This window comes from Lycium ferocissimum, chromosome 11, assembly GCF_029784015.1.
Source record: "Lycium ferocissimum isolate CSIRO_LF1 chromosome 11, AGI_CSIRO_Lferr_CH_V1, whole genome shotgun sequence".
In the NCBI taxonomy this organism is placed as follows: Eukaryota; Viridiplantae; Streptophyta; class Magnoliopsida; order Solanales; family Solanaceae; genus Lycium; species Lycium ferocissimum.
In genome coordinates this window covers 49847136-49874941 of record NC_081352.1, presented here as the reverse complement: position 1 = coordinate 49874941, position 27806 = coordinate 49847136, and the positions used below count along the sequence as shown (strand labels likewise).

The 27806-nt window shown below is 34.7% G+C and overlaps 2 protein-coding genes and 1 pseudogene across 2 annotated transcripts; 1 reads left to right on the top strand and 2 right to left on the bottom strand.

The window, feature by feature from the left end:
- Positions 1-16303: 16303 nt before the first annotated feature.
- Positions 16304-18477, top strand: LOC132036413 (aspartic proteinase nepenthesin-2-like). The gene has a single exon (XM_059426756.1). The coding sequence runs from the start codon at positions 16568-16570 to the stop codon at positions 18215-18217; it is 1650 nt and encodes a 549-aa protein (XP_059282739.1). The 5' UTR covers positions 16304-16567; the 3' UTR covers positions 18218-18477.
- Positions 18478-18579: 102 nt separating this feature from the next.
- LOC132036414 (probable glycosyltransferase At5g03795) lies at positions 18580-21463 on the bottom strand (annotated as a pseudogene).
- A 2534-nt stretch (positions 21464-23997) lies between these two features.
- Positions 23998-24537, bottom strand: LOC132038439 (ethylene-responsive transcription factor ERF117-like). The gene has a single exon (XM_059429110.1). It carries the CDS (start codon positions 24535-24537, stop codon positions 23998-24000), a length of 540 nt encoding a protein of 179 aa, XP_059285093.1.
- Between the last annotated feature and the right edge of the window lie 3269 nt (positions 24538-27806).

Below are 27806 nucleotides of genomic sequence, written 5' to 3'. Positions count from 1 at the left end.
CCTCCCATAATGCCTCACCTTTACAATAACGCTTTTGCAACCTAGGAACTAACCCCCGTAGTCCCTCCGCACTTGCAATGCACCGATTGCAAGCAGCTTCACTTAGCTCACTCTAGATAAGGACACTAATACACTTAGACTAATCCTAGCCTAATGTATCACTCAACAGCTTAAGGAAACACACTTCCAACAAGCACCCTTTGAGACTTTTGATCTACCTACAAACAGCTTCCTTTAAAAAGAAGAGCTAATTTACAATTTAAGCACAAACGAACAAAGACTTACAACAATATACAGAACTTAGACTAAAATTTTTGTCTGGATCAGGTTCTTCAACTTGTAGATGACTTTGTTCTTGAGAGATCTTGAGAACTCGTGTCGGCAACTATGCATGATATATATCAGGTTTTCAAGTCTACTTAATATGTTGCCATCATGTTGTATATATAGTTGAAGTATATGGGATGGATAGAGACCATTCATTGATTTTGACCTAAAGCATAGGCCAACTCACAGTTGTACTTATGTGCAGCAAGTGGCTCAGCTTTAAATTTGTTCTCTACTGATGGTGCAAGGTGCACAGAGAGCAGATTACAGACCAGGTCTTTATCTGGTTCTGAAACAGTTTGATAATCATCAAAACACGAATACACTTGGAACCATCAATTTCCCCCCTTTTAATGATAACAAACTCATAGACTGATGTTCTCCCTGAGAACCAGCTTCCCACTTGTTCCTCCTGCTTCGCAGACCATCATTGTCAAGGCACCTGCAACAGTTAGCAACATAATACCAGCTTCTGTGTGAGGTCTCTAAACACAGTTCGACAATCTGGTTCTGAAAAAGTTTGACAATAATCAAAACACGAATACACTTGGAACTATCAATAATTTCCCCCTTTTTGATGATGACAAACGCACAGACAACGTTCCCGCTGAGAACCAGATTTTCACTTATTCCCCCTTCGAAGCGATGTCCGCCTTAATCCAAAGCCTTCCCCTTAGTTCAATATTTCTTCTTTCCTTTAATTCAACATCATGCAGCATGTTCCTTCCCTTTTAATTCAGTATGTCTTCCCTCTTTTGACATCATCAAAAAGGATAACAAACACAGCATGCGTAATAATAGAGATGTCGTATGGCATAAACACAGCCAAAGTAGGATGAAATAATTATCCAAGGCAGTAGTCTAGATAATACAAACGTGATAATTAAAAAGCTAAGACATCATGTCAGCGATAGAGATTTTAGAGCTCAAGAGACTGAAATATGGAGGACATAACAGGGAGAAGAGTTAGAAAGCACGAGCAAGGGCCTTTAAAATGTTGTTTAAAAGTTCTGCAACAGCTCGTTGATCTCGATCAACTTATCATGAAGCTCATTATCTTCTCCTTTAAGTGAGTATTTTCAGCTTAGAGCTCGGCATTTGCATGGATAAACTCACTGCTAGGACCAGGCTTGTGTGTCTGTCCAACTAATTCAGCTTTCAGATATCATTTCCAGCTTCAAGCCTTCTGATTTCAATGGTTGCTTGCTACTATGTTTTGAAGAAGTCAGAGATGGCATAGCTTCTTTCCATACCTTCCTTTTTTGGTATGCATTTGCATTCTTCCAAGATCCCTAGAGTGATTATCTGCTTCTTTGTTCCCACTTCTGAACTTCGATAATCTCCAGAAGCTTTTTTTCTTCTTCTTAGAGAAACAGGGTTACTCGCTTGCTTTGCTTCCTTTACATTTTAGGAGGTCGACCCATGCGTTTCCCTTGACTGCTTGTTCACTCTGTACTTCCTCATCTAAATCTGTTTCAAGAGCAGAGTTGTTAGACTCACTTGCCTTCTCAGAGGAAGGTTCTTTTAAGAGCACAGCCACAGGGAAGCTATCTTTTGTCACCTTAGAGGGGCCTGGAATTTCAATTGAGGTAGGAGTGGTTCGACTAATGAATGATTCAAACATTCCTGGAGTTTTAAGACTAGGTCCCTCTGGCACATTTCCTATTTTACTTCCTTCCCCCTTAGCCTTTTTATCATCCCCCACAGCTTGCAGGGCATCAACACATTGAGTCACTGTTTCCACTTCACTCTCTAAGATATTTGACAGTCCCACTCGTTTTTTAGCCAAGTTACTATCTACATTTTAAGACAGAGTCCTCTGCGTTATTAACCCAACTGAAGGAGAAGGGGTTACCAAAAAATCCCACTGCAACTTCATTTTCCACAGTAGTACTGGCATTTTTAGAGTCGCCCATGCCCTCACAACCCGATTTTTTAGCAGCAAAGCTTTGGACCTTAGTAGTTACACATTTAGAATCCCTTATTTTGCTAGACACCTCTGCTCAAGCAACCTTTGCATTGATTATCTCAGTGGTTTGGAGAAATTTGGAAGCAGAGAGTGTTTGACCACTCTCGTTGGAATCAAGTTATCAGATCGAACAAGATTTAACGGTCGACACACTGATTTTTCATGAGTTTGGTCATTGTGAGCTGTAGAGGGACTAGTTGTGAAGGAATCTAAGCGTGCAGAGGACAAATTTTGGTCTTTCAAAGCTGGAGATGGTGTGGAGGATTTTGGTGACTGTGGTTCCAAGAGAATTCGTTCTTAAAGAGTGAGGAAGAACTGTTCATGTCTGGGACAACTTGAGAGGTGGATTCGTTTGATAGACACGATTGATAAGGATAAAATTTTGTGAGAAGAAGAGGATTCACCAAGGTTTTCTTGCAAACCCGTTCGATTCAGGAGAAGATGTAACGTTTGTCTTAAGTTTTGAAAAGAGGGAAGAGGAGTTTTAATTACATGGCAATTTAGCAATTTAGCACATACAAGCATTAGAAAGACTAATAACCTGAATCACGGGGACCAGGTCCCTTGGTGCTTGCTTCACTAAGCAAGTATGAAGAAACAACTTCACCTTGAGTTTTCTGAACCTTGTAGCATTTTCTTCAACAACAAGCAGAATTAATATAGTAGGAGAGTGTTTTTTTTTTTCAAAAATGCACACTCCCCTCAGAGTTCCTTGAGTGAGATGACATTCTTCAAGTTTTTCAATAGGATTTTGACCAACATCACTTTATATGCTACCTTTTGACTGTCCTTTTCTCACTGAGGTCTCCAAACTGAACTACTGGCTCCATTTGGGAACTCGTATCAGATAGGGTCCCTTAGGATGATGACTAGTAAAGCTTAAGCTTCCTCCTTCTAAACCATGTACATATTCCTTTTTCTGGTGCAGACCAGGTTCCTCCTTTCTTGACCTTTGTTTAGCAATATCTTTATTTTTAGGATAATTGAGATTAATGATCTTTTAGAGTTCACATTCTTGACTACCTTTATGCCCCACCTGATCTCCTTTTGCTATCTCCTTCTTTCCATAAATCGTATTCATCAGCTCTTTGATTTGGCTGTTTAGTAGATGATTTTCCTTGGTAACTTCTTCCACTTGTTCTTGTAAATCTACGATGCTGACGACCATATCATAACTCTCTTGTTCGGTGCTGTCTAGCTTCTCAGTTAACTCCTTCTTTTCTTTAGTGAGTCTATGAAGCTCACTTATCAATCCTTTTACTACTGAGATCAACCTTTTGTGAGAGCGACCTTCCAGTTCCGCCCGATCTTTAAGAGGATCTGTCTCCTTTTCGTTGGCTTCATCATAGGTCCCAGATTTTTTTAGGAGACACAAATTCAAGTTACTCTTTGAGGATTCATGATTGACTCCATCTTTAGGTATATTACTTGAGTCAACTTCATCTTCGGATTCCCTCATTGAATCTCTCCATGCAGTTAGGGCCTTCCTCATCAATTTCTCAACTGCCCTTCTCTCTGTAACCTTTTTGACAGATGTCTGACTTCCTGTAACTGTCTCATTGGAGTTATCCTTGAGATATTTACTGTTTCTCCCTCTCTTCAAGGATTCAGCATTTTTCCGAACGATTCTTTGAAATCTATGAGTGAGATATGAAATTTCTAAGTCAGCATCACTTGACTCACTACTGCTCTCATCATCAATACTATTTTACTACTCTCATCATCAAGACTATTTTTTCTTTCTGGATCTTGAGTGGTCTCATCATCCTTCATTTTAAGAAATCCAAGCTTTGTGCTGATTTTGTCTATTCCAACACCTATACTTTTAAGAGCTTTGAAGAAGGGTGTGCTTAGCTCTCCAGTCTTGTCACAGAGTATGGCTTTGGTGCACAAAAGCACAAGAACCATCACAAATGATGTCCCACAATTCTGGATCCCCAGCAGTGATGAAGTCTTCCATTCTAGCCTTTCACCAGTCATAGTGTTCTGCACTGAATCTTGGAGGACTTGTGATGTATTCTCCCTTCATTTGGTTTAGTGAACTGGACATGATGAAGATCCTTTCTAGGTGTTAAACTTTTAGAAAGAACCCATTTTGATACCAATTGTTATAGGCTATGCGTCCAACAAACAGTATATGGAGGGACCTGGTTGTGTACCAGTTCCCTTATGCAGTGCAGTATGAGAATCAACACAAGATTTTTACGTGAAAAACTCCTTGCTCAAGGGATTAAAAATCACGAACTACCCCAAAGAGGATTTCAACTCCACTACACGAGCAACTTTAGATTACAACTCTATCGTAAGCTAGGAACTAACACCATAATCCCTCACCCTTACAATAACGCTTTTGCAACTTAGGAACTAACCACCGTAGTCCCTCCACACTTGCAATGCTCCGATTGCAAGCAGCTCCACTTAGCTAACTCTAGCTAAGGACACTAATACACTTAGACTAATTCTAGCCTAATGTACCACTCAACGAAATTGAGGAAACACACTTCCAACAAGCACCCTTTGAGACTTTTGATCTATCTACAAACAACTTCCTTTAAAGAGAAGAGTAGGTTTACAATTTAAGAAACCACAAACATACAAAGACTCACAATAGTATAAAGAGTTTAGTCTAAAACTTTTGTCTGGATCAGGTTCTTTAACTTGTAGGTGACTTTGTTCTTGAGAGATCTTGAGAACTTGTGTCGGCAGCTTTGCACGATTTAGATTAGGTTTTTAAGTCTGCTCAATATGTTGCAATCATGTAGTATATATAGTTGAAGCATATAGGATGGATAGAGACCGCTCATTCATGTTGACCTAAAGTATGGGCCAACTCACAGCTGTACTTGTGTGCAGCAAGTGGCTCGACTTTACAGTTGTTCTCTATTGACGGTACAAGGTACACAGAGAGCAGATTACAGACCAGGTCTCTATCTGGTTCTGAAACAATTTGACAATCATCAAAACATGAATGCACTTGGAACTATTACTTTGACAACAACTCTTGCCTTATATTTGTCAATAGTACCGTCATCTTTCATCTTGCTTTTGAATATCCATTTAGAATCTAAAGGTTTGTTCCCTAGTGGAAGATCAACCAACTCCCATGTATGGTTGTTTAATATGGATTCAATTTAACTGTTGACTGCCTTTTTCCAATATTGAGCTTCTGAAGACGTCATAGCTTCTTTAAAATTTTGAGGCTCATTTTTTAACAAAAATGTCAGAAAATCTTATCCAAAGGGTGTAGAAGTCCTTTGACGTTTACTACACCTTGGACTTTCATTACTTGATGTATTTTCCTTTGATTCTTCCCGAGGACGTTAATCACATTTACCTTTATACGGATCAATAGTTCCAACAAATTTGGCATTATCTGATTTTATTATCGTATTGGTATGAATCTCGGGATTTTCTTATTTGTGCACCAAAAATCGATATGCTTTACTATTTATGGCATATCCAATGAAAAAACTGTTAACGGTTTTGGGTCCTATTTTTACCCTCTTAGGTTTAGGAACCTGCACCTTTGATAAACACCCCCACACTTGAAAGTATTTCAAGTTGGGTTGTCTTCCTTTCCATACTTCATATGGAATGGACTATGTTTTGCTATGGGATACTCGGTTGAGTATTTGGTTAGCTGTAAGTAAAGCTTTACCCCAAAAGCTCTGCGGTAATCCAGAACTTATCAATAAAGCATTCATCATCTCCTTTAAAGTTCGATTCTTTCTTTCAGCCATCCCATTGGATTGTGGTGTGTAGGGAGCAGTTGTTTGATGAATGATGTCATATTCCAAGCACACTTCTTCAAAAGGAGATTCATATTCTCCGTCCTTATCACTTCGTATCATTTTGATCTTCTTGTCGAGTTGTGTTTCAATCTCGTTTTTATATGGCTAGAATGCATCTATTACTTCATCTTTACTATTAAGTAAGTAAACATAGCAATATCACGTATAATGGTCAATAAAAGTTATAAAATACTTCTTTCCACCGCGAGATGGTATTAACTTCATATCACAAATCCGTATGAATTAAGTCTAACGGATTAGTATTCCTTTCAACGGAGTTGTAAGTATGCTTAGAGTATTTAGACTCAACACAAATTTAACATTTTGATTTGTTGCATTCAACTTAGGCAATACTTCCAAGTTGATCATTTTCCGGAAAGTTTTATAATTAACATGTCCCAAACGTTCATGCCATAAAGAATCTGACTCAAGTAAGTAAGACAAAACTTCAACTTTATTATTATTGATAGCAATTATATTAAGTTTAAAAAGGCCCTCGGTAAGGTAAATTTTTCCCACGTACATATCGTTCTTACTTATAACAACTTTGTCGGATACATAAACACACTTAAAACCGTTCTTCGCTAGAATTCCGGTAGAAACTAAGTTTTTGCTTATTTCTGGAACATGAAGAACATTCTTCAAAGTCAATGTCTTGCCCGAGGTCATTTTGAGAGTAATATTCCCAATGCCTTCAACCTTAGCTGTTGCGAAATTTCCTATAAAGATCGTCTCCTCGAGCCCCGTTGGAGCATATGAAATAAACATCTCTTTGTTGGAATAGACATGGCGTGTGGCGCCAGAATTAATCCACTAATCTGTTGGATTTCCAACCAAACTGCATTCAGAGAACATTGCACACGATTCCTCCTCTTCTTCATTCTTTTCAATTATGTTTGCTTGATTTTTCTTCTTCTAGTTCTTAGGGGCATGGCAATCTATAGATTTATGTCCAGTCTTGCCACAATTATAGCAGTCTCCTTTGAACTTTTTCTTTTTAGAATTGTTCGCCAGCTCAGATGATTTCTTCCTCTTGCTGGACTTCGGTTGAGCAGTCTCAACAATATTTGCACCTGATATTGTTGAATTACTACTAACCTTCCTCTCTACAGATTTGTTATATTCCTCTATCTGTAGACTAATCACGAGATCTTCTAGCGTCATTTCCTTGCATTTATATTTCAGGTAGTTTTTAAAATACCTCCACGAAGGAGGCAATTTTTTAATCATAGCAACTACTTGAAACACCTCATCATTAATTATATCTTAAGCAAGGAGATCATGGATAAGGATTTGAAGCTCTTGGACTTGGGTTCTGACAGATTTATTGTCCGTCATTTTATAGTCCAGAATTTTGCAACTACAAATTTCTTCAACCACGCGTCTTCAGTTTTATACTTCTTCTCAAGAGCATCCCATAACTCTTTTGAAGTATTTGCAGTATTGTAGACATTTTACAAATCATCCTCTAAATCACTAAGGATGTAGTTCTTGCACAAAAAGTCTGAATGCTTCCAAGCCCCGATAACCATGAAGCGCTCGTTGTCCGGTACTTCTTCTTCAGGAACTGGAGCATCTTTCCTTATGAACCTTTGCAAACTCAGGGTGGTCAAATAGAAAAATATTCTCTATTGCCATCCTTTAAAATTAATCTCAAGAATTTTTTGGATTTCTTCGCTGGTTGCGGTGCCGGAGCAGAACGGCTAGAACTAGCAACACCGCTCGAAGAGCCAATGACAGGGGTTGTTCTGCCAGTACCAGTAGCAGTAACATTTGAAGTTTGGTCTCCCGTATCTGTTTGAAAAAACATAAATAGGATTAAAAAATCGGTGAAGTTTTTATATCTTCAAACCAAATGCACAAACTTATATATATACTCGATAAAGTTTTTATATCTTCAAATAGAGTAAACAATTGAGTAGAAAGTTACGAAAACTTTAATCTCGATATGGGAGTAGAAAATTCAAAGATTTTAGTGTGCGAATGAGTAGATAGTTACGAAAACTCTAATCTCAAAACTGGAGTAGAAAATCTGAAGATTTTAGTCTCCAAAAGAGTAACTTTTTATTCCTGAAAAAGTAGATTTTTTCTTCCTTTCCCCTCAAAAAATAGTACTCCTATTTCTAAAAAAAAGTAGGTTTTTTTTCTTCCTTTCAGAAAAGAGTACTTTTATTTCTGAAAAGAAAATACTTTTCTATCTTACAGACGATGAGAATCAGTGAAGATTTATTTGTTCAACCAAAACAATTTCCTAATTTCAGCAAAGTTTTGATATTCTTTAAACCGAAATTACTAACTCGATAAAGTTTTTATATTCTTTAAATCGAGCAGTAACTTAGGAGTAGAAATGAACACAGAAAATATATAAATTAAATTCCTTAAGATTGTTATCCAAACCTGTGTTCAAAATCAGAAACCAAAAACTAGAAATTGGAAATGAAAAATCAGAGTAAACCAGAAACTGAAAACGATAAAAAAATTCAGAAAGTAAATATCCAAGTCCACAAAATTCACGGTGTGTCCTTAAGGAATTTGATCCCCTACTCGAGATTAAGGATTACTTCCTCCTAGGATAAAAGGGATAAACCCATCAAAAGAGTAGCGGTAGCTCAAACGCCTTTGACTTCACGCGAACTCAAAGATGGCAACAAATCATACACGACACTGACTCAGTTTTGTTTTGTAAAAATATGCAAAATGCAGAAAGTATGTAGACAGTATTTTCAGAATTTCATAATGCAGGAAAATGAGGCATTGCCTCTGTATTTATAGCCACGAAATACCTGTTCAAAACAGGTGTGGTGTTTGTTCGGAAAGGCATGGTGTCTGTTCGGTAAGGCCATGCCTTTTCTGAAAATAAAAATGTCTGTTGAAAATTATTCCGTGAATTTCTAAACTAATTTTAGCGCGAAAAAAAATTCAAAAATGGAAAAATGAATAAATTAAATTTGGTCTAAAAAGATTATCAATCAAATCATTTGTTCGAATCCGAAGCCGAGCAACGATAACGGCGCTAGGGAAGTCTCTCTTCTCAACTCTTTAAGAGCTAGAAGAAGTGCTTTATATTTAAGCACACTTACTTTTCTTTCCACCACCTATGTGGGACAAAGCTCCTTTTCAAAATGGACTTCGCTTTAAATCTCATTTTCCCTCCATTTTCTTTTTCCCTCCATTTCCCATTCACACCCACTTAGCAAGCTTCATTCATTAGCTAGCTTCAACACTTATAAGCATACTATGTTCGTACTAAATCAATGAATGTAAAAATATATTTTGATAATCACATATTTTCACGACTGGAAAAGGAGGGTCAGACTTCGCATTTACCTGGTGTTCGTACCAAATCAATGAATAAAAAAATATACCTTTCTTAAACACATGTTTTCATTTTAATATTTAACTATTAAAGTTAAATTACTTAATTTGGTGCATATTAAGTGCGGGTAAATACTTACCAGATGAAAGAAGAGGTGGGTGGGTTCAAACAACTTTTTCCACAAGTCCTCGAACAACTATTCTTTTAGTAATTGTTGCTAGTGGCAGGTGGCAGACCCTCCGTGAAATTAGTCGAGGTGCGCACAAATTGACCCGAATATCACAGTTATAAAAAAACTATATATGCTTTTAGTAAATCTCTAGAGTATGGAAAATAATTGCAAGAGGAGAATTAAAATAGAAAGCAATTGTTTGCCCTCAACCCTACGACTATCTCATCTCCGTACACATAGTCCTCGATTGGTCCTATTCTTCTCTTTATCTTTGTTTGATAGGACTTTGAATTTCTGAATTTTGAATATTTCTAGACATATTATATGTTAATGGCAGACAAACATTCATACTACTCTTGGTTTGCATTACACCAATATTAGAACCTTGTCTTTTTCTTTTTGTTTTGAATTCCCTAATTACGAATTTCGTTGAGCAGCTTTTAATGTGTAGGAGTGCAATAGGATTATCAAACGGAATTTCAAAGACTACTCATTTTGGTTCCAAATACTTTGTGTTTCAAAATTTTGGACGTCTTAGATTAAAAAAAAAATCATTTATTACTTCTTTTTCATATCTATCCTTATCGTTCCAATTAATATAAAGTTGAAAAAAACGTCGTTTAGCTAAATTAAGATTATTAAATTAAATGTTCTCAATTGGTGTGCAGAATTTTCAAAGGAAGATATATGGATCATAGTACTTGGCATTTTTAGCGTTCTGTTTGTTAATACTACTTTGTAGACGGTTTTACCTATGACGCCTAAGCTGAAATTGCTAGGTTGAAATGCCATTATAAATTTTATTTCCACCAACATCTTGTTTGCGTTTTCTTTGGTTCACACCGGCTAATGTTAGTCTTGGAATTTATATTAGAATTTGAATTTTATCATGGTAAAAAGTACGTAATACATAGTAAAGAAATTCACATTTGAACTCTTCTTCCTTGTTAGTTTTGGAGCTAGCATTTACATTAAAATAATTTGTTACAAGCCAAACCAGCATTTCATTTTTCTTAAATCTACCTTTGCCGTAAAATATGTGCTTTAAGTCCTTCAAATAATGAGAAATTATAATTTAATCCTTGTGATATCTATTTAAATACTTTTTGCTTGTGAATCCTTATAAATATTACGAATATTAACTATTAATTCATTTAACTACCTATGTATTATATTTAATTTGTAGTATTACTTCTTATTTGAGGATAAGGTAATATTAAACATAAATTAATACATTTCCTATGTAAATTGCAAATTAAGTGATAAAAAATATGCATTTCCTAGATTCAAAGTTAGTTAACTTGCTGAGTGAACTATTAGAGGGACCAAAATTAAAATTTATAATACTAACTAAAGGATCAGAATTGCATTTTTCCCTAATAATTATTTCATTTTGGATGCAGCAAGTATAAAGGAAAACTCGATTTATGTTTCTCACGATGACCTTTGACCCAAAAAGGAAAAAAAAAAACAGAAAAAACAGTTGTTCCCAAAAAGAGAACAACACCTGGTGGCGTCTCATTTGACCAAGTGCCCAAAAGATATTGCTTGCAATAGCTCTGCATTAAAATTGTAGTATTTCTGTATTTTCTAACAAACCCCATATTAATTTACTACTCCGTATATAGTAAATAATAGTCCCTATTCTATTCCTCAATACTCAATAGTCAATCCTAGAGTGAACAAGCAGTACTTAAATATATACTTTAATTTTCTTTTTTGAAAATAAAATTCATTTCTTATTCTTCAAGACCAAAACAGAATAAAGTATACTTTTACTGTACAATATTTGTTTAATCTGTTCTAGCATCTAACTTGCTTTTATACTTTGAATGATCAACTCATTTTATTAAATTGAGTGGTCGTTAATCAGTCTCATCCTCCCCCCACCCCACTCCCCTACCCCAACCCCCCCGCCCAACGCACATGGTCTTATGTTTCTTTCTTTGTCTATTTTTTAGGCAATGACAGAGTTAAATAGGTTTATTACCAGGTAATTTAGCTGGCTAACACAAGCTTAAGGACATAAAATGTAGGGTTGCAAACAGAGGTAGAACTAGGATTTTCAATTATGAATTTTTATTTCTTAAAAAGATATTACTGAAGTCTAAATAAATTATTTATACAGAAATTTATACATATGAAATAGATTTTTTAACACAAACATACGATTTGAGTCAAAACTACTCTATTCTGCCGAACCCATAAGTAGAACTGTAATTCCATCCCTGATTACAATGGTCATTAGCTTGTAATAGGTTCGGTTGGTAGAATGTATATATAATTATGTATACTACTCGCTTTGTGACATTTTACGCGACACAAATTTTTCTATTAGTTCGTTAAACCAATACTTAGAAATACTTTATCCTTAAAGTTCTCATTATTTAAACGTCATGGTTTTATATCTACATTATTAGAAAAGCACGAATAATGATTTTGGTAGACGAAAATATGCCTAATCATTTGAAATATCTTATAATACTTAATATACAAAAACGTAAAAGGCATATTTCGTTAATTCGAGTCTAAATCAGATTAACATAGTTTGGTGCTATATGAATGCATTTGTTCAGAGTCCAAAGCAGAGTAAAATTCTTTGGTGTTTTGATATCTTAATTATACTCCTATTGTAATTATTAGAGGAAACAAATTTGAATTTACATTATTAATTAGATTTTCATGATAATAATCCAACTTAACGAAATCAACAAGAAACTTATTGCACAACATAGAAAGCTAACTCTAATTCAATGGAATTTTGGACCAAGCCAGAAAAAAGAATATTATCTGGTTAAAGTGTTTTGCTCATTAATATAAGAATTATATTTTTGTTTGCTCATTTAACGTCCTGAGTGATTTTTTGCTACTTCCAGGGAGTTTTTGTTCCATACTAAGAGAAAAAAAGGGATTCAAGGTCAAAAACATACCTCAAGTATATCTTTTTTTTTTAGTTTTCTATCTAAACTATCAGGTGTGAAAGTTTTCTACCTAAACTATTACCAAAGTTTTCTACCTAAACTATCACCAATTAGTTTGCAAAACACACCTCAACTATCAGTTATTCGCTTTTCCTACCTGAACTATAACCAACTAATTTGCAAAACAAACCTCAACACGTGTTTTTGCTTCCAGACAATAAAAAGTAAAATGAATGATAGAAAATCCAAAAACACTTGGAACGAACACCCAAACAAATAAATATAAATTATTTCAAAAATTGATTGGAAATGACATTCACTTTCAATAATCATTTCAAAAGTTTTTTGAAAAAAGAAAAGCCTTAAAAATTTCAGCGCAACCCAGCTCTAAGCGGGTTGGGGCTATGAGTTTCATTCGAACAAATGCCTTATTTTGCTAGACTAGAGAGTCTATGTGGATATGATTATTATGTCAATAAATAAAAATATGATTACTTAATCTCTAAGTGGTGAATGGTATAAGAGAAGCATCTCTGCCATTTATACCACGTTTTGATTATAAAATAATCGTAAATTTATACATATTTTTTATATATACCTTCTTAAATACCAAGAATAAAATAATCCCACCGAAAAATTAGTCCCGGATTATAATACTATTTCGAAGAACCAAACGACCACTAATTGAATTGTCTGATTCGTAACATATTTTTTATATCGGAAAAAGAAGAAAAATAAATACTGAAAAGATCAATTTAGTTTCAAATAAGTATTAAGTAGATATAATTCTATACTATAGTAATATTTTTATAGTTCATACAATAAATGTATATAATTACAAATAGTATTATCTAATATTTTTTTTATTATGATTGAGATTAACTAAAATAACATTTAACTGCATATTTATAAAGAGTAGTAAATCAAAATAGAGGGTACAATAAAACATTTACCCGACAGAATTGTTTAACAAGTCATTTTCCTCATCTTATTTGCCACCCCCACCCCCGGCTCCCCACACCCCCAAAACCAACAACCCCAACCAGAAAGGAAAAGAAATAGAAAATAGAAGTAGACAGGGAAAGTACCATCCTTTCATTACATGGCATCACAAGAAGGGACTGACATCGTCAAAGACAGCTACGCGTAAGGACTTTCTTTCAAGTTGACTGTTTGTAGAATTATAATTTATAAACATGTTTTGGAAAAACATTATTATTTTTCTTTTATAAAAACAAATAAAATATACTCCGTAACGTTTAGAATCGAATTCTCCTAACACAAACAAAACAAATTCTTCCAAAAATCATATCTGATACATTTGTACTTCAAACAACCAAAAATAAACCAAACGTCACCGAAGGGCATTTCTTCACAAAATAAGTCTGGCATCTATCACAACCCGGTAAAAAGAAGTCCTTCGGGATGGCTCAGTTGGTTTGGAGGGTGGCTATCCACACGGATGATCCGGGATCGATCCCCCCTCAATGCCTTCTGAGTCGAGCCTGTCGCATAGGGCTTGCCTAGTGCTATTTACATTAGGGGTGGGCGTTCGGTTTTTCGGTTCGGTTTTTTCGAACTTCGGTTCGGCTATTTCGGTTTCAGTGTTTTGAAGGTGGACACCGAACACCGAACCAAACTAGTTCGGTTCGGTTCTTTCGGTTTCGGTTTTTTGAAGTTCGGTTCGGTTCGGTTTCGGTTTTTTCAATTCGGTTTTTTTTATATGCACATGACTCTACTTGAGTCACGCATTATCTTCCACCAAGGTAGACCAACTATCAGTATAACATCGTACTTTCTCCTTGCACCAAAAATAAAAACGACTCTGAAAATCAGGAAGTTGTAGAAACAATGTGTCTTTGGTGTTATTGACCCTCTGGAGGCTAATCATTCATTGTCAAATTTCTGGTGCTACTTTCACTGGCAAAGCTACATTCATTGTATGCATTTTTGTAAATCCTTTGCCTCGAAATTGCATAGGTGCATAAAATAATATATGACATGATGCTCAGAGCTATGTAAATGAAAGCTGTTCTGTTGTCGTACCACATGTAATATTCTTTAGCACTAATGATAATATTAGAAGCAATAATCCAACTAGGAAATTGGGCTCGAGCATGCTCAAAATTACATAAACCAGTAGCCATTTTTATGTTTGGTAGCACCAAACCGAGCCAAAACTAGCAGTAGCACCAACAACATAAAACCGGCCGGACTATTTAATTTTTTTTGGCTAATTTATAAAATTTCGGTTTAAACCGAAAAACCGAACAATAAACCCCAAACCAAACACCGAAATTTCTGAAAATCGAAACCGAACCCGAACCGAAAACCCGAAAAACCGAAAAACCGAACACCGAAAAATCGAATTAATTCGGTTCGGTCCGGTTTTTCGGTTTTCGGTATTTATGCCCAGCCCTAGTTTACATTCTCTGTGTGGTTTGCAGGCTATTACATAATAGGGGGTTTACCCAGTGCGCCCACCCGAAGGGTGTAGCGGCTGCGGGTTTTTCTATGGTTCCAAAATAAAAAATAAAACCCGGTAAAAAGAAACTCTATGAATAGCCAGGGGCATAGCTATGTGTATAATTGAAGATGATGAGTGGAATAACTTTCATCTAAATATTATACTCTATACTCCTATTATATAGCATCATTATGAAGTCACTACTATGAACAATAACAACAACAACATAACCATTCTAGTCCCACAAGAAGGGTCTGAAGAGGATAGAGTATATGAACACCTTACTACTATCTCGTGGAGGTAGAGAGACTGTTTCTGAAAGACCCCTGGCTCAAGTAGTTATTAAAAGAAAATACGGCAGTGAAAAAAACATGGCAACTAATGAGGAATGCCGTGCAGAGCATTTAGAAAGATAACAACAACAACGATGAAATAGTGTGATATCCGAAACACACCAAACAATAAATGGAAACAGAACTACTATGAATAGCCTTTGATGAAATTAAATACTCCTTTATAGTTTGTATACTAGTTACTCCGACTGTTGAAAAGAGTTTTAGACATCAGGTATGACACCATTTTCCCCTTATAAATGGGAAAAGAAGTTGATGTCATTTTACATAAGCTTACGTAGTTAGTGCATTGAGGGATCGTTTGGATAAGGTTTGCTAGATTTAATCTGCATATAAAATCCAACATTACTTTATACAATGGTTGGTGCTATTTTTAATATATGCAAAAGTTGTGCAGAAAGTAATTTTCCCTATTATTATTTATTCCCATAAGATAATATATAATAAAAATGCAAGTATTAATAATAGATGGACAAATTTTACATTATACATTATGTGCTAACTTATAATATGTGAAGTTAAATATTGAGTCAATAAGAAATAATTCTTATATTATAATTTTCAAATTACTAACTATAACTAGTTAAAAAGGTGTCAAACTTTCTTATTTAGTTTTTTTCTATAAAGATTGAATGTAAAATGTAAAGTACCACATAAATGCTTTTTTCACCTATTTTCTAACTCTCTTACTCTACAAAAAGAGTGAAACCGAATTTCATGCTACTTGGCACTGCAGGGTATTTCGATAAGAAATACTCCCTCCATCCCAAAAAAATTATCTTCGGAGATTAAACTAGCATGGGATAATCTAGGGGATTTTTAGATATTCACTCTTTTTTTAAAGAAAAAAAACTTAAAAGGTATACTAGTATTATTTTTCCCTTTATTAAATGTAAGTCTTACATTAAAAAATACCTGATGCTTGGTGAAAGCGCGTAAGTGGACATTGGTAGATGAACAACAGACGACATTCAAAGTCGTTATTCAAACTTCAACTCCTCTCCATTTTTTAATCCTTTCTACCACAAAGCTCATAAGCCAAGACCCAACAACACAAATTTCCTTATTTTTTCCTCAACTTTTTAGTCTCTCTTTCCTTTTCTTTTTCTCCATTCCCCCAATTACAAATTGTTCCTCAAATCTCCTAGTATTTTCATACATCTTCTTGAGTTCTAATACAACTCATTTTTCTTGGTTCTTGAAGTGAGAAAAAGAGAGTAAAAAAAAGAGAGGATTTTGGGAGTATTAGTGATGGTGACAAAGTTCATTTTTTTCATTTTATTGTTTGTATTCTTGTTTTTCTCTAATTGTGTGGCTTCTGAAGGATTTTATAGTTTAAGAAATGTGAATTCTAGTGCTTCTGGCATTGAATTCCCTGAACATCCAAGTTTCAATGGTGTTTCTTCTTCTTCAAACTCAGATTGCAACTATGGTATTTCTGAAAACTCAAAAACACATTCAATAGCTCAAGAACTAGATGGGATTGATGGAGAAAAAGATGAAGATGTTTCCATAGTTGGAAATCAAGAAAGGGAAGCTGTTAAGTTTCAGTTAAGGCACAGATCAGCTGGTAAAAAAATTGAGGCTAAAGACTCAGTTTTTGGAGATTTGAGTAGGATTCAAACATTGCATACAAGGATTATAGAGAAGAAAAACCAAAACACCATTTCAAGACTTGCAAAAAGTACTGAAAAACATGTTGCTCCAGCTCCTGCTCAGGCTCCAAGTTCATCATCGTATGAACTTTCAGGCAAGTTAATGGCAACATTGGAATCAGGTGTAAGTCTTGGTTCAGGAGAGTATTTCATGGATGTATTTATTGGTACACCTCCTAAGCATTTCTCTTTGATTCTTGATACTGGTAGTGATCTTAATTGGATTCAATGTGTTCCTTGTTATGATTGTTTTGAACAAAATGGACCCCATTATGATCCTAAAGACTCTAGTTCTTTTAAGAATATAGGTTGTCATGATCCAAAGTGTCAACTTGTTACATCTCCTAATCCTCCACAACCTTGTAAGAATGAAAACCAAACATGCCCTTATTACTATTGGTATGGTGATAGCTCTAACACGACCGGTGATTTCGCGTTAGAAACGTTTACTGTTAACCTAACGACCCCGAGTGGGAGTGAATTTAGGAAGGTGGAAAATGTGATGTTTGGTTGTGGTCATTGGAATAGAGGGTTGTTTCATGGTGCTGCTGGTTTGTTAGGTCTTGGAAGAGGGCCACTTTCATTTGCTTCTCAACTTCAATCTTTATATGGTCATTCTTTTTCATATTGCCTTGTGGATAGGAATAGCAATTCTAGTGTAAGTAGTAAGTTGATTTTTGGCGAAGATAAGGATCTTTTGAAACACCCAGAGTTGAATTTTACTTCATTGGTTGGTGGTAGCAAAGAAAATCCTGTGGAAACTTTCTACTATGTACAGATAAAATCTGTTATAGTTGGAGGAGAGGTACTGAATATACCAAAAGAGACATGGGATTTGTCTCCGGAAGGTGTTGGTGGTACGATCATCGATTCAGGAACCACGTTGAGTTACTTCGCAGAACCGGCGTATGAGATTATAAAGGAGGCATTTGTCAATAAAGTCAAGGGATATACTGTTGTACAAGATTTTCCTATTTTGAATCCTTGTTACAATGTGTCCGGAGTGAAGAACGTGGAATTGCCTTCGTTTGGAATTGTGTTTGATGATGGAGCTGTATGGAATTTCCCTGTAGAGAACTACTTCATCAAACTCGAACCAGAGGATATCGTTTGTTTGGCAATTTTAGGGACTCCTCGATCTGCTATGTCAATAATTGGAAACTATCAACAGCAGAATTTTCATGTCTTATATGACACCAAGAGGTCCAGATTGGGATATGCACCAACAAGATGTGCTGATGCTTGACCTTTTCTCTAGTATTATTGGGGTGGAAGGTGGGAAAATTTGTACACATTAGCGGGATGGAAAAAAATTGTGTTCATTCTTTCCTGAATTTTAAAATAGTTCACATAAATTGTAGGTTATACTATATTTTTTCCCTTAATTTTTTTATTTACTGTAGATGATTTTATGTTGCTTGACACAAGCAGGCAACTGTGTAACAAAACTCTTATGAGAGCTTTTCTCACATTATGAAAGTCTGAATCCTTGCTTTTGAAGTTCAATTCATGCTTCGAATATAGTTGTTTGAAGTGCTTATTGATGCCTATGGGTACTATAGTCCATATTTAGTGAAAGCTATTTGATGTTTCATTAATGATGATGCATTTTTCTTGCCCCAGATGGGCCAGCTAAGTGGAGGGGTGGTTGGGTGGAGAGGGTGAAACTCAATTGGCCAGAATGACCTTTTCTTTTCTTCAAGTCTATCTGAAATGAAAACCAGGATTTTTATTGCATACACCAGAATATCTACTAAGTGTTCACCTGAGACATGCTACATATATTACAGAAAGAAACCTGTGAATGCCTCTAGTTAAGTCGACGGAGAATAGGAAATTGTGCTTTGTCTTGATTGAGCACCTTTTAGACAGCAGTAAGATTGATCACTTGTACAGGATTTCCAGCCCTATCACCTACATTGAAGTGCTTAATCCTGTAATCTTATATTCAATCTTCTTAGCCAAATGGAGTGAACAATCATGTGAAAAAGATCAAAACTTTTTGGAGGTCCATTGATCACAAAATGCCTCTGTACTTGTTTCACTCTCCTTTGAATTCTCAAGTACAGAGTCTGAGAAATGCTCATCAATATCTTCTTGATATTTGGTATGCCTTTCACAGCCACCTTCACAGAAAAAGAATTCCAATTCAAGACATCACTAAATGGTGGCACATAACCATCTGAAATCAACAGGGGAACGCACTCTGCATAAATTGCTTCAACAACTCTCGGGCTTGCAACCTCATAGCCACTTGGGCACAGGCAAAACTTGCTGTTCTTCAACATGGATTTATAAGATTTTCCCGGTGGAAGTTTTTCGTAAACCAAAACATCCTGGTCTTTTCCTGTCCATTGCTGCATCAGCTTGTGCCTTATGGCACCATGTAAACCACCAGCAAAGAAAGCAAGAATTGATCGTCTTGATGGCGATAGACCTCCAATGAGTCCTATTATATCACCAGTCCTGAGATTAATTTCGGGTAATGATACATCTTTCTGAGGATTAAACCCTTCAGAGGTATTAGCATTGCATATAACTCTTATCGAATTGTTGAATAGATGTGGTACATATGAAGTCATGTGCGGCCCCTGAAAATCAATTGTACTTCTCATAAAAAATGACATTTTGATCTCAATGGTAGATATAAAAACTCTCATAGAAGATACGATTCAATTTAACTTAGAGATGTTTACCTTTTTGGGCCGCCATAAAAATAATAGCAAGACATGACATGTATGTGTGTTGTATTTTAAGTACAAATATACAAAATGTATACATAAATATACATGTAATCTACATATTATATACATAACTAGTGTATGTGTTTTGTATATTTTGGCTAGCGTCCGTAATTACTTTCGGCTGACGAGCCAAAAATGAAAAAGAACCTTTAACTTATACATACTAACAACGTTAAGTTCTTACAGTAGCGGTACATTTTAACCTGTTGTGACTTACCTTGCCTTATTTCTAGGTTATTAGTCTCATCGTATTAATGTAGTTTTCTTTTAGGTGACTTAATAGTTTGAAATTTCTCTTATACTATCAACTCTATTGGGAAGGATATTTGACAACTTCAAAGAACTTTTTGCTTATCCAATCATGGCAGGAGAGCAAGAAATTATCAGCACCAACACTTGTATTCCAGAAGGAATGACATGAATAGAGTCAGCCACTGTTCTACATGTCTGTCATGGACACCAGAGACATATAGATATAGGTATCTAACCATTACAACTACACTAAATGGGAGGAAATGCACGAAGGCTTCCTCTGGATCTTTTGTTCTGTACATATTTCCCTTTTCCATTTCATAAATAAACCTTCCCTCTGTTGAATATATAATCCTACACGGACCATTATGGAATATTGGAGGTTCACCTTCCTCGTACACATATTTTGAAGTTCTCCATTTCAAGATAGCTCCTAGTACAAAATTCAAGTAATAATAGGAAATACTCTGTCATACCCCCATACTAGGGCGGGCGGGACGTGACTGACACCCAACCTGTACTATCCGTCAAGTGAACCATGTTATAAATGTCTGATGGCTATTGACAACTTAGCATAACAGTATAAATGCTATTTAAGATTACCTATGGAGGGCATTTGCGTTATGATAGACAGGACCTTAAGGAACATAATCAGGATCTTGATGGTTTGATATCATGCTTCCATTTCTAGCAGCTTCTCTTATTGAAGACCTTGCTTTAGCTAAAATGGCCTCAAGCCTTTCCAACCTGCTATGTCTTTTAAGTATTTTAGTCGTTTCATCGCTATGCTCTTCTCCTTCATTTATTTCATCCTTCCAAATATTTTCAACACCTCCCTGATAAGGTAGCAAAACACAGAACAAGTCAACAAAAGCATTATGAAAGAGAAACAAAACAAAAACATGGTACGTAATTAGTGAAACTTACTCGGGGATGTTGATTAGAAAATGAGTCTTTAACTACTAATTTTCTGATGAAATGAGTTGTTGAAAGGAGAACTAGAGAAAGATGAAGCCTCAACTAGGCCAACTACTTGCAAATGCTGATCTTTCTCTTCATAACTTCTCAAGACCTTCATGAATAAAATCTGTCTAATTCAACAGATTTCCATGTGCAAGAAGAAAATGGAAGTACATAAGAACTCTGAGGGCTAATGTACAAGCAAGGACTGAAAACAGAACCAAAGGGATGAAAATCAAGAGAGCCAAAGTAGAACAAAAGGAGGACAAAGATGAAGGCAATTGTAGTTTTTTGGGAGACCACATCCTATAACTGCATATGCATGGCCTCAGAAAACAAACAATACTTTCTTTAGAATGCTTCAAATGTCAGAGGAAAATGAGTTACTACTTGGAAGATTTGTTGGCCAGTGAATGTTGTAAAGGGCTGTACTTTTTATGACCATTTGTTAGAAAAAACCAAAGCCAAATGGGAAATTGTCAATTAACGAGTCTGTTTTATGGGGATGTTCGTCTTGCAAAGCTTCCTTAAACGTCAAGATTAGAGGTGGCAAAATGGTGTTAAAAATATGGTTATCATGATTAGTGAACTAGTTTCCATTATGCCCATTTTAAATGGGTTGGATACCCTATCATTCATTTAATATGGAATAAAGTCGATTATGAAATGAGTCAACCCATATTATCCACTTAAAATATGGGTAAATTAATGGGTAAAATGGATAAAACCCACAACATATAGAGTGTGTTTGGTATGAATCCGAAGACAGAGATGTTTGGTTGGTCAAAATGTTTTGAAAAATATTTTATCCAACAAGCAACTCCAAACAGCCTCAGTTCAAGCCAAACGCCGTGGGACTAATTTGTTCTCTCACTCCTAGCCCCAATCGTTGTCGACCCCGTGGTTTATGTGTGGACCCCCATGAATACTTTAGTAGTCTACAATGGGTGACACACCGACTTATATGAGTAACTCGTAATTGGAATACCTCCCCCCCCTATAACCACAAAGCCGAGATGAGCTTATGTTTGTCACAATGAATAGTATACCTCTTGTATTGCAATTTTGGACTGTACATGAAGAATATCCTCGAACACTTCTACCCCCACTTGGTAATATTGCAAGTAGATTGGGTACCTTTATTTCTCCCTACACGCACCCCTTATCTCTCGACTTTGCAAAACTAGACATTTTGTGAAAGTAGTAACTTTCAAAAAAATAGCAACTTTGCAAAAGTAATCACATTACAAAAGTAGCGCTTTTTCAAAATATTACTTACAAAAGTAGCTACTTTTCAAAAATAGTCGTTTTGCAAAAGTATTCACTTAAGAAAATAGTCACTTTGTAAAAGTAGTCACTTTTAGAAAATAGCCACTTTGTGAAAGTAGATACTTTTTAAATAGTCGCTTTTTGAAAGTAGTCAATTTTCATGAATAGTCATTTTGTGAAAGTAGTTACTTTAAAAACTAAACATAATGCTTTGCAAAAGTAGCCATTTTTTAAAATAGCTTCTTTGTGAAAGTATTAAAATAACCATTTTTGAAATGTGCCATTTCCAAGATAGTGGTCAATTTTGTAAAGTAGCCATTTTTTTAAAGTGACACAAAAATGGCTACTTTTTTGTAAAGTGGCCATTTTTTGAAAAATGACAAAAAAGTTGCTTATTTTTGCAAATTTGCATTTTATTAGATAAAGCTAGAAGAAGAATGTCGTTTTCAAGAAATAAATTTTTGCAAAAATAACCATTTTTATGTCACTTTATAAAAATGGTCAATTTACAAAAATAGCCATTTTTTGTCACTTTTAAAAATGGCTAGTTTACAAACATATTTTTTCAACTTTTTGGGGTTGTCTTCAAAGTACAAAGTAGTCATATATGAAATAGACGCTTTGGGAGGGGGTTGGGTGAGGGTTGGGTGGGATAGGATGGAGTTGGGGTGGGTAGGTGAAGATGAAGTGCGTTCGAGGGTGATCGTTGGGTGGGGCTGGGATTTGGTTGGGGAGTGGGTGGTGCGGGGGTGGGGTTGGGTGGATATTTTCCAAAAAAGATTTTCTTTGAGGTCGTGTCATTGAAAAGGTTCGAAGTTCTATTCTTCCCACAAATGTTGAGGTGCAACTATGTACTAGAGATTGGATTTGTGGACAAAATGGTAAATTAATCTTCTCCATATGGCTACATGAAGCCCAACATCTTTGAAGTAGCTTTGGATAATATGGATAATATGGATATCCATATTATCCGACGGATCAGTAACCATTTTTAGCAGTGTTAAATATGGGCGGGTGTGTTTGCAGAATCGATCCGTTTTTGTCAACAATGATTTTAACACTTATTATATAAAAAATCGCCCATATCCAAAACTCGACCCACCGTTTGCCACCCCTAGTCAAGATACCTAGTAGTTCTTGAAGTTGTCTTTTGTGTCTTGAACCATTCACTTTATTGTGTTTACTATTGATATCTATTTCCTTGATCCATGGACTCTCTAACATGATTAGTGAACTGGTTTCATAGAGGATTCATTATGCTTGACCATTTTTCGTTAACTATATTTTTATAAAAAGAAAGCTACTGTTTTCTAATACAAAGTCGACTAATATTACATTCAATTTTTTTAAAAATAAATAAATTAATAAAGTTATGAATAAAGTCGATTATGAATGTTTTCGCTCTCAAAACCTAAAGATCAAAGGGATTCTTGTATGACCTTTATACTAACAACTCTCTTAAGCGCCACGCAAATTTCATCAAAACAGACAACAATAGTAACACAATCATCAGTATCTATTTCATTAATCTCTTTAATTCTAAATACATAATTAACATCGGAGAAGAAAAGTGCAATTTCATTAAGCACCACACTAATCTTCAAAAAGTAGATATCAATTTCCTCACAATCATAAATTATTCACTGAGAAAAAGTAAATCATTGATTTGACAATTTCTATATCAATACATATCCTAATAACTACATAAAGACCTAAAGTCCCTGCAAGTTTCTAAAAACAATGCTTGTACCCCCAATAGTTACAAAATTTTCTACTAGTAAACAATTGTTTTTTACAGTTATCACATGCATATACTAAGGTCATCCAGTGCACTAAATTCACCCAACAAAAACCCATAATTATCAACAATTGGAACCCCAAATTTCAATGAAATTTTAACTTCTTTATCCTCTCCAATTTGTACCCACTGCCCCACCAACAACTCTTCATCAAAAAGATTGATTTTTTCTTCATCCTTATTTGATGAATTTGTAGAACAAGATTCTTGTTTTTCCTTTGCAAAAAGATTGTTCTTTTCTTCAACCCCATTTAATGAATCTTTATTTCCAACAACATCCATTAATGAATCATTACTAGAAGATGATTCTTGAATTTTCTGGCCCTTTTTTGCACTTTTGGCCTTCACTAGTTCTTCAAATTCAAGCTTCTTACACTTGTAAATTTCATAAGCTGCTTCAGCAGTAATGAAAGTACCCAACCAAATTCTTTTCTTGTTAACTGGGTGTTTGATTTCAGCACAAAATTTCCCACTTTTTCTCTTACGAACACCAGGAAACAATCTGACAGAAGAGTTCTTTAGTGTTCTTTTTTGTGATTTCATGATGAAAGATTGCAAAAAAAGAAGAAGGTTGTTTTAGTAAGAACAGAGTATAATGAGAAGAAATATAGGACAGATTATGAGTATATATAACAGTAATTGAGAACTAAGGCAATTTTCCTATTTCAATTTGGAAAAGGATTTGTCAAAAACACGTTCTATAAGAAAAAGGAAAGTAGTAAGATTCTCCGTGTAAGTGATCGCTCCAAAAAGAAAAAGAAAAAAAAAGAGTATTCAATGTTAATTCTGACATGTTTATCTCATGGGTTCAAGTTTTATTCATGTAAAGAAATTTATAAAATCAGATCTTATTTAATATAATTATGAATAAATCTTTATGATAAAGATCAATTAATAACATGGCTAATATGGTAAATTACCTATTACAGATTAAACTAAATATAATATTGTGGAAAAAAATTTAGTATACAATTTTTATTTTTATTTTTTTCATGAAGTGTCTGATACCCACTTCGAGGCCTCAATTAATTCGTTTTCGCGTCATGTCTGATTATCTCTGCTGTTGTTTATGGCTCTTGTTGGAACAAATTACAAATATAATTTGTCAACGAGTACAAATTAGCCGACCCTTTTATCTAAATTTTACGAACAGAAACTCATATTTTCATATTTCTCGTTAAATTCAAGTTAGAATAATAAAACAGATACTAATATTTATCAAGAAGTGCAAAATCATATGTTAAGGATCATTCAAAGGGAATACGTTTTTTTTACCAGTTTTTTTTTTTTTTCATCCTCAAGACTCGAATCCGAAAATGTGATCCCTTGTGTCTGCGAAAGTTTCATAAGGAAACTAATTCAAGTTTGCCTTGAGTCAGTGGCGGAGCCAGAAATTTCACGAAGGGTGTTTAAATTTTGGAGAAGTAATTTTTTTATGTGAGTGGGTGCACCAAAAAATTTTAAAAATCGTACTACATAATATTAGTAATAAGTTTTAATAAATAGGTGCACTGAAAGTTTTAAAATCAAACTACGCAATATTTAAATTTTAATGAGCATTAAAAAGAACCAAAAGTTTATTCACATTTAATTTAACATGAATTGAACTGACTGAGAAAAAAAAAAAAAAAGAGACAAGATAAATGGGTCTAGATTCAAACGATTTTTAAGCTTCAAGCTTCAACAGCTCTAGCGATAGCAACACTACAACGAGACTTGGAGAATAAAAGGCAGAGCCAAAAGAGGATTCTTTTTAACTTTCTTTGTGGAGCCGTTTTTGCTTTCGTCTTCCACAAGAGTTGGAGGGAGATTCTACAATTAAAAAAAAGTAAAGTAGGCCCATATAGCTATAAGGCTATATAATAAGTCAATCTGGATTTTCTGCTGAAAATAAAACCTATTAAAAATGCTAAAATGACAACAGAGAATCGAACTCAGGCACAGTTGCCTGCTTAGCTTTAATTGAACACCCTTCCGTCGCTGAATTACCTTGCCAAGCAGGGCCGGCTGAAAGGGTAGGCAAGTAAGGCAATGGCCTAGGGCCCCACCTTTTTGGGGGCCCCACTTTTTTTTTAACATCCTATATGTATATATTTACTATTTTAAAAAAAAGTGTACATTAAATTGGAAGTTTGAAGATATTTTGGGAAGAAGTACAACAGTTATTTCTTCCTATACGTATATATTTACTACTTTAAAAAAAAGTGTACGTTAAATTGGAAGTTTGAAGATATATTGGGAAGAAGTACAACAGTTATTTCTTCCTTTTATTATTTGTTTGTTTGGGGGCGGGGGGGAGGGGAGGGGGGTCTGCATTGGGGTTTTTTTGGGGAGAGAAATGGTAACTTCTTCCCTTTTATGGAGGAGTAGTTATTTGTAGTATCCTTATTTATTTGGATAAGTATTATATTGTTTATATTTACCTATTTTCGTCTTCCTTTCATCATTCTTGTACTCTAATTATTATTGAAAATTCTCCGTTCTCCTAAACACCTAAACATTCTGCTGCAAAACTTAGTACTTACGAAAGATCAAGATTTACTTTTTGGCGTCTTCTTCAAATTATCAAGCATTGCAACAAGCAATCATTATATTGAAGCAATGCAACACTACTTCGATATCATTATATCAACTTATCAAATTCTTGAACCAGGTTTTATTGTTCTAACTTTATCTTATATTTCACTAAAAATTTGTCGTTGTTGACATTCTTATTTCATAAGTAAATATTTTTGTTGTAGTTGTTATTAGAACTTATTCAATTTAAATATGTCAACTAGAAAATATGAATCCGGTTATGCAAAAAGAGAGATTGAATGGATTAGCTATATTATCAATTGAAAAAGAATTGTTAGAACAAATAGATTATAAAACAATAATTAATGAGTTTGCATCTAAAAAAGCTAGAAAAGTAGACTTTAAATAAAAATATATATGACGATCTTTCTTTATTTTTTTTAAAGAAAATTAGGACCTCTCTATGAAGTTTGGCCTGAGGCCCCCAATCTTGTTGAGACGGCCTTGTTGCCAAGTTGTATGAAAGGTGTTCAAAACAGAATATAACCTCTATACTGTAGCATTCTATCTATATACGTAATATTATTTTCCGACTAACAGTATTCACCTGAACACCCTTGAAGCACTGTAGCTCTGCCCTTGCCTTGAGTGCCATAATATTGTTTTATTTATGAAAGAACGTTGAGATAAGATCAGGAGCGAAAATCACTTTAAGGCATCATGGTCCTTCATAATTAAGTAAGATAAGAATTATACTTTAAGAGAATCTTTCAAGTTTTGTAATGGTTATTAACTATGAAAGGCCAGTATAACCATCCCATTATGAGAATAGTTAAAACAGCATCTTGGAGCATCAATGCATCCCGATTTTATCATCAATAAAAGTAGAAAATATATTAAAGTTAATGTGAATATTTTATCGTGTATGATTGTTGTCAATCTTTATGTACTTTAAAACATTAAAATCATAAGACTAATTACTAATATTTGTAATCAAACAAAATCTCCTGATTATCGTGCCCCTATATGATATTCCAATACCTCATTCAATCTAGAAAGAATTTATTCTTAACGAAATTACTCGTGAGTTGTGACAGCTACTAGCAATAAGTGCAATTACTGGTATTATTTAATTAAGAAAAATTAAGTGCTAGCATTGTTCTACTTAAATCTGCTCACATTCACATTTGAACTTAAAAGTAACTATGAAAATGTTAAATAAGTGGTAGAGCCAGCATTTTATAATATGAGGATTCTAAAAATACTTAAACTTACATCTAGATTTTAAACTTATA

Excerpts from the sequence above, each read along its gene's own strand:
- LOC132036413 (XM_059426756.1), top strand. The coding sequence starts at position 16,568 with ATGGTGACAAAGTTCATTTTTTTCATTTTATTGTTTGTATTCTTGTTT.
- LOC132038439 (XM_059429110.1), bottom strand. The coding sequence starts at position 24,537 with ATGAAATCACAAAAAAGAACACTAAAGAACTCTTCTGTCAGATTGTTT.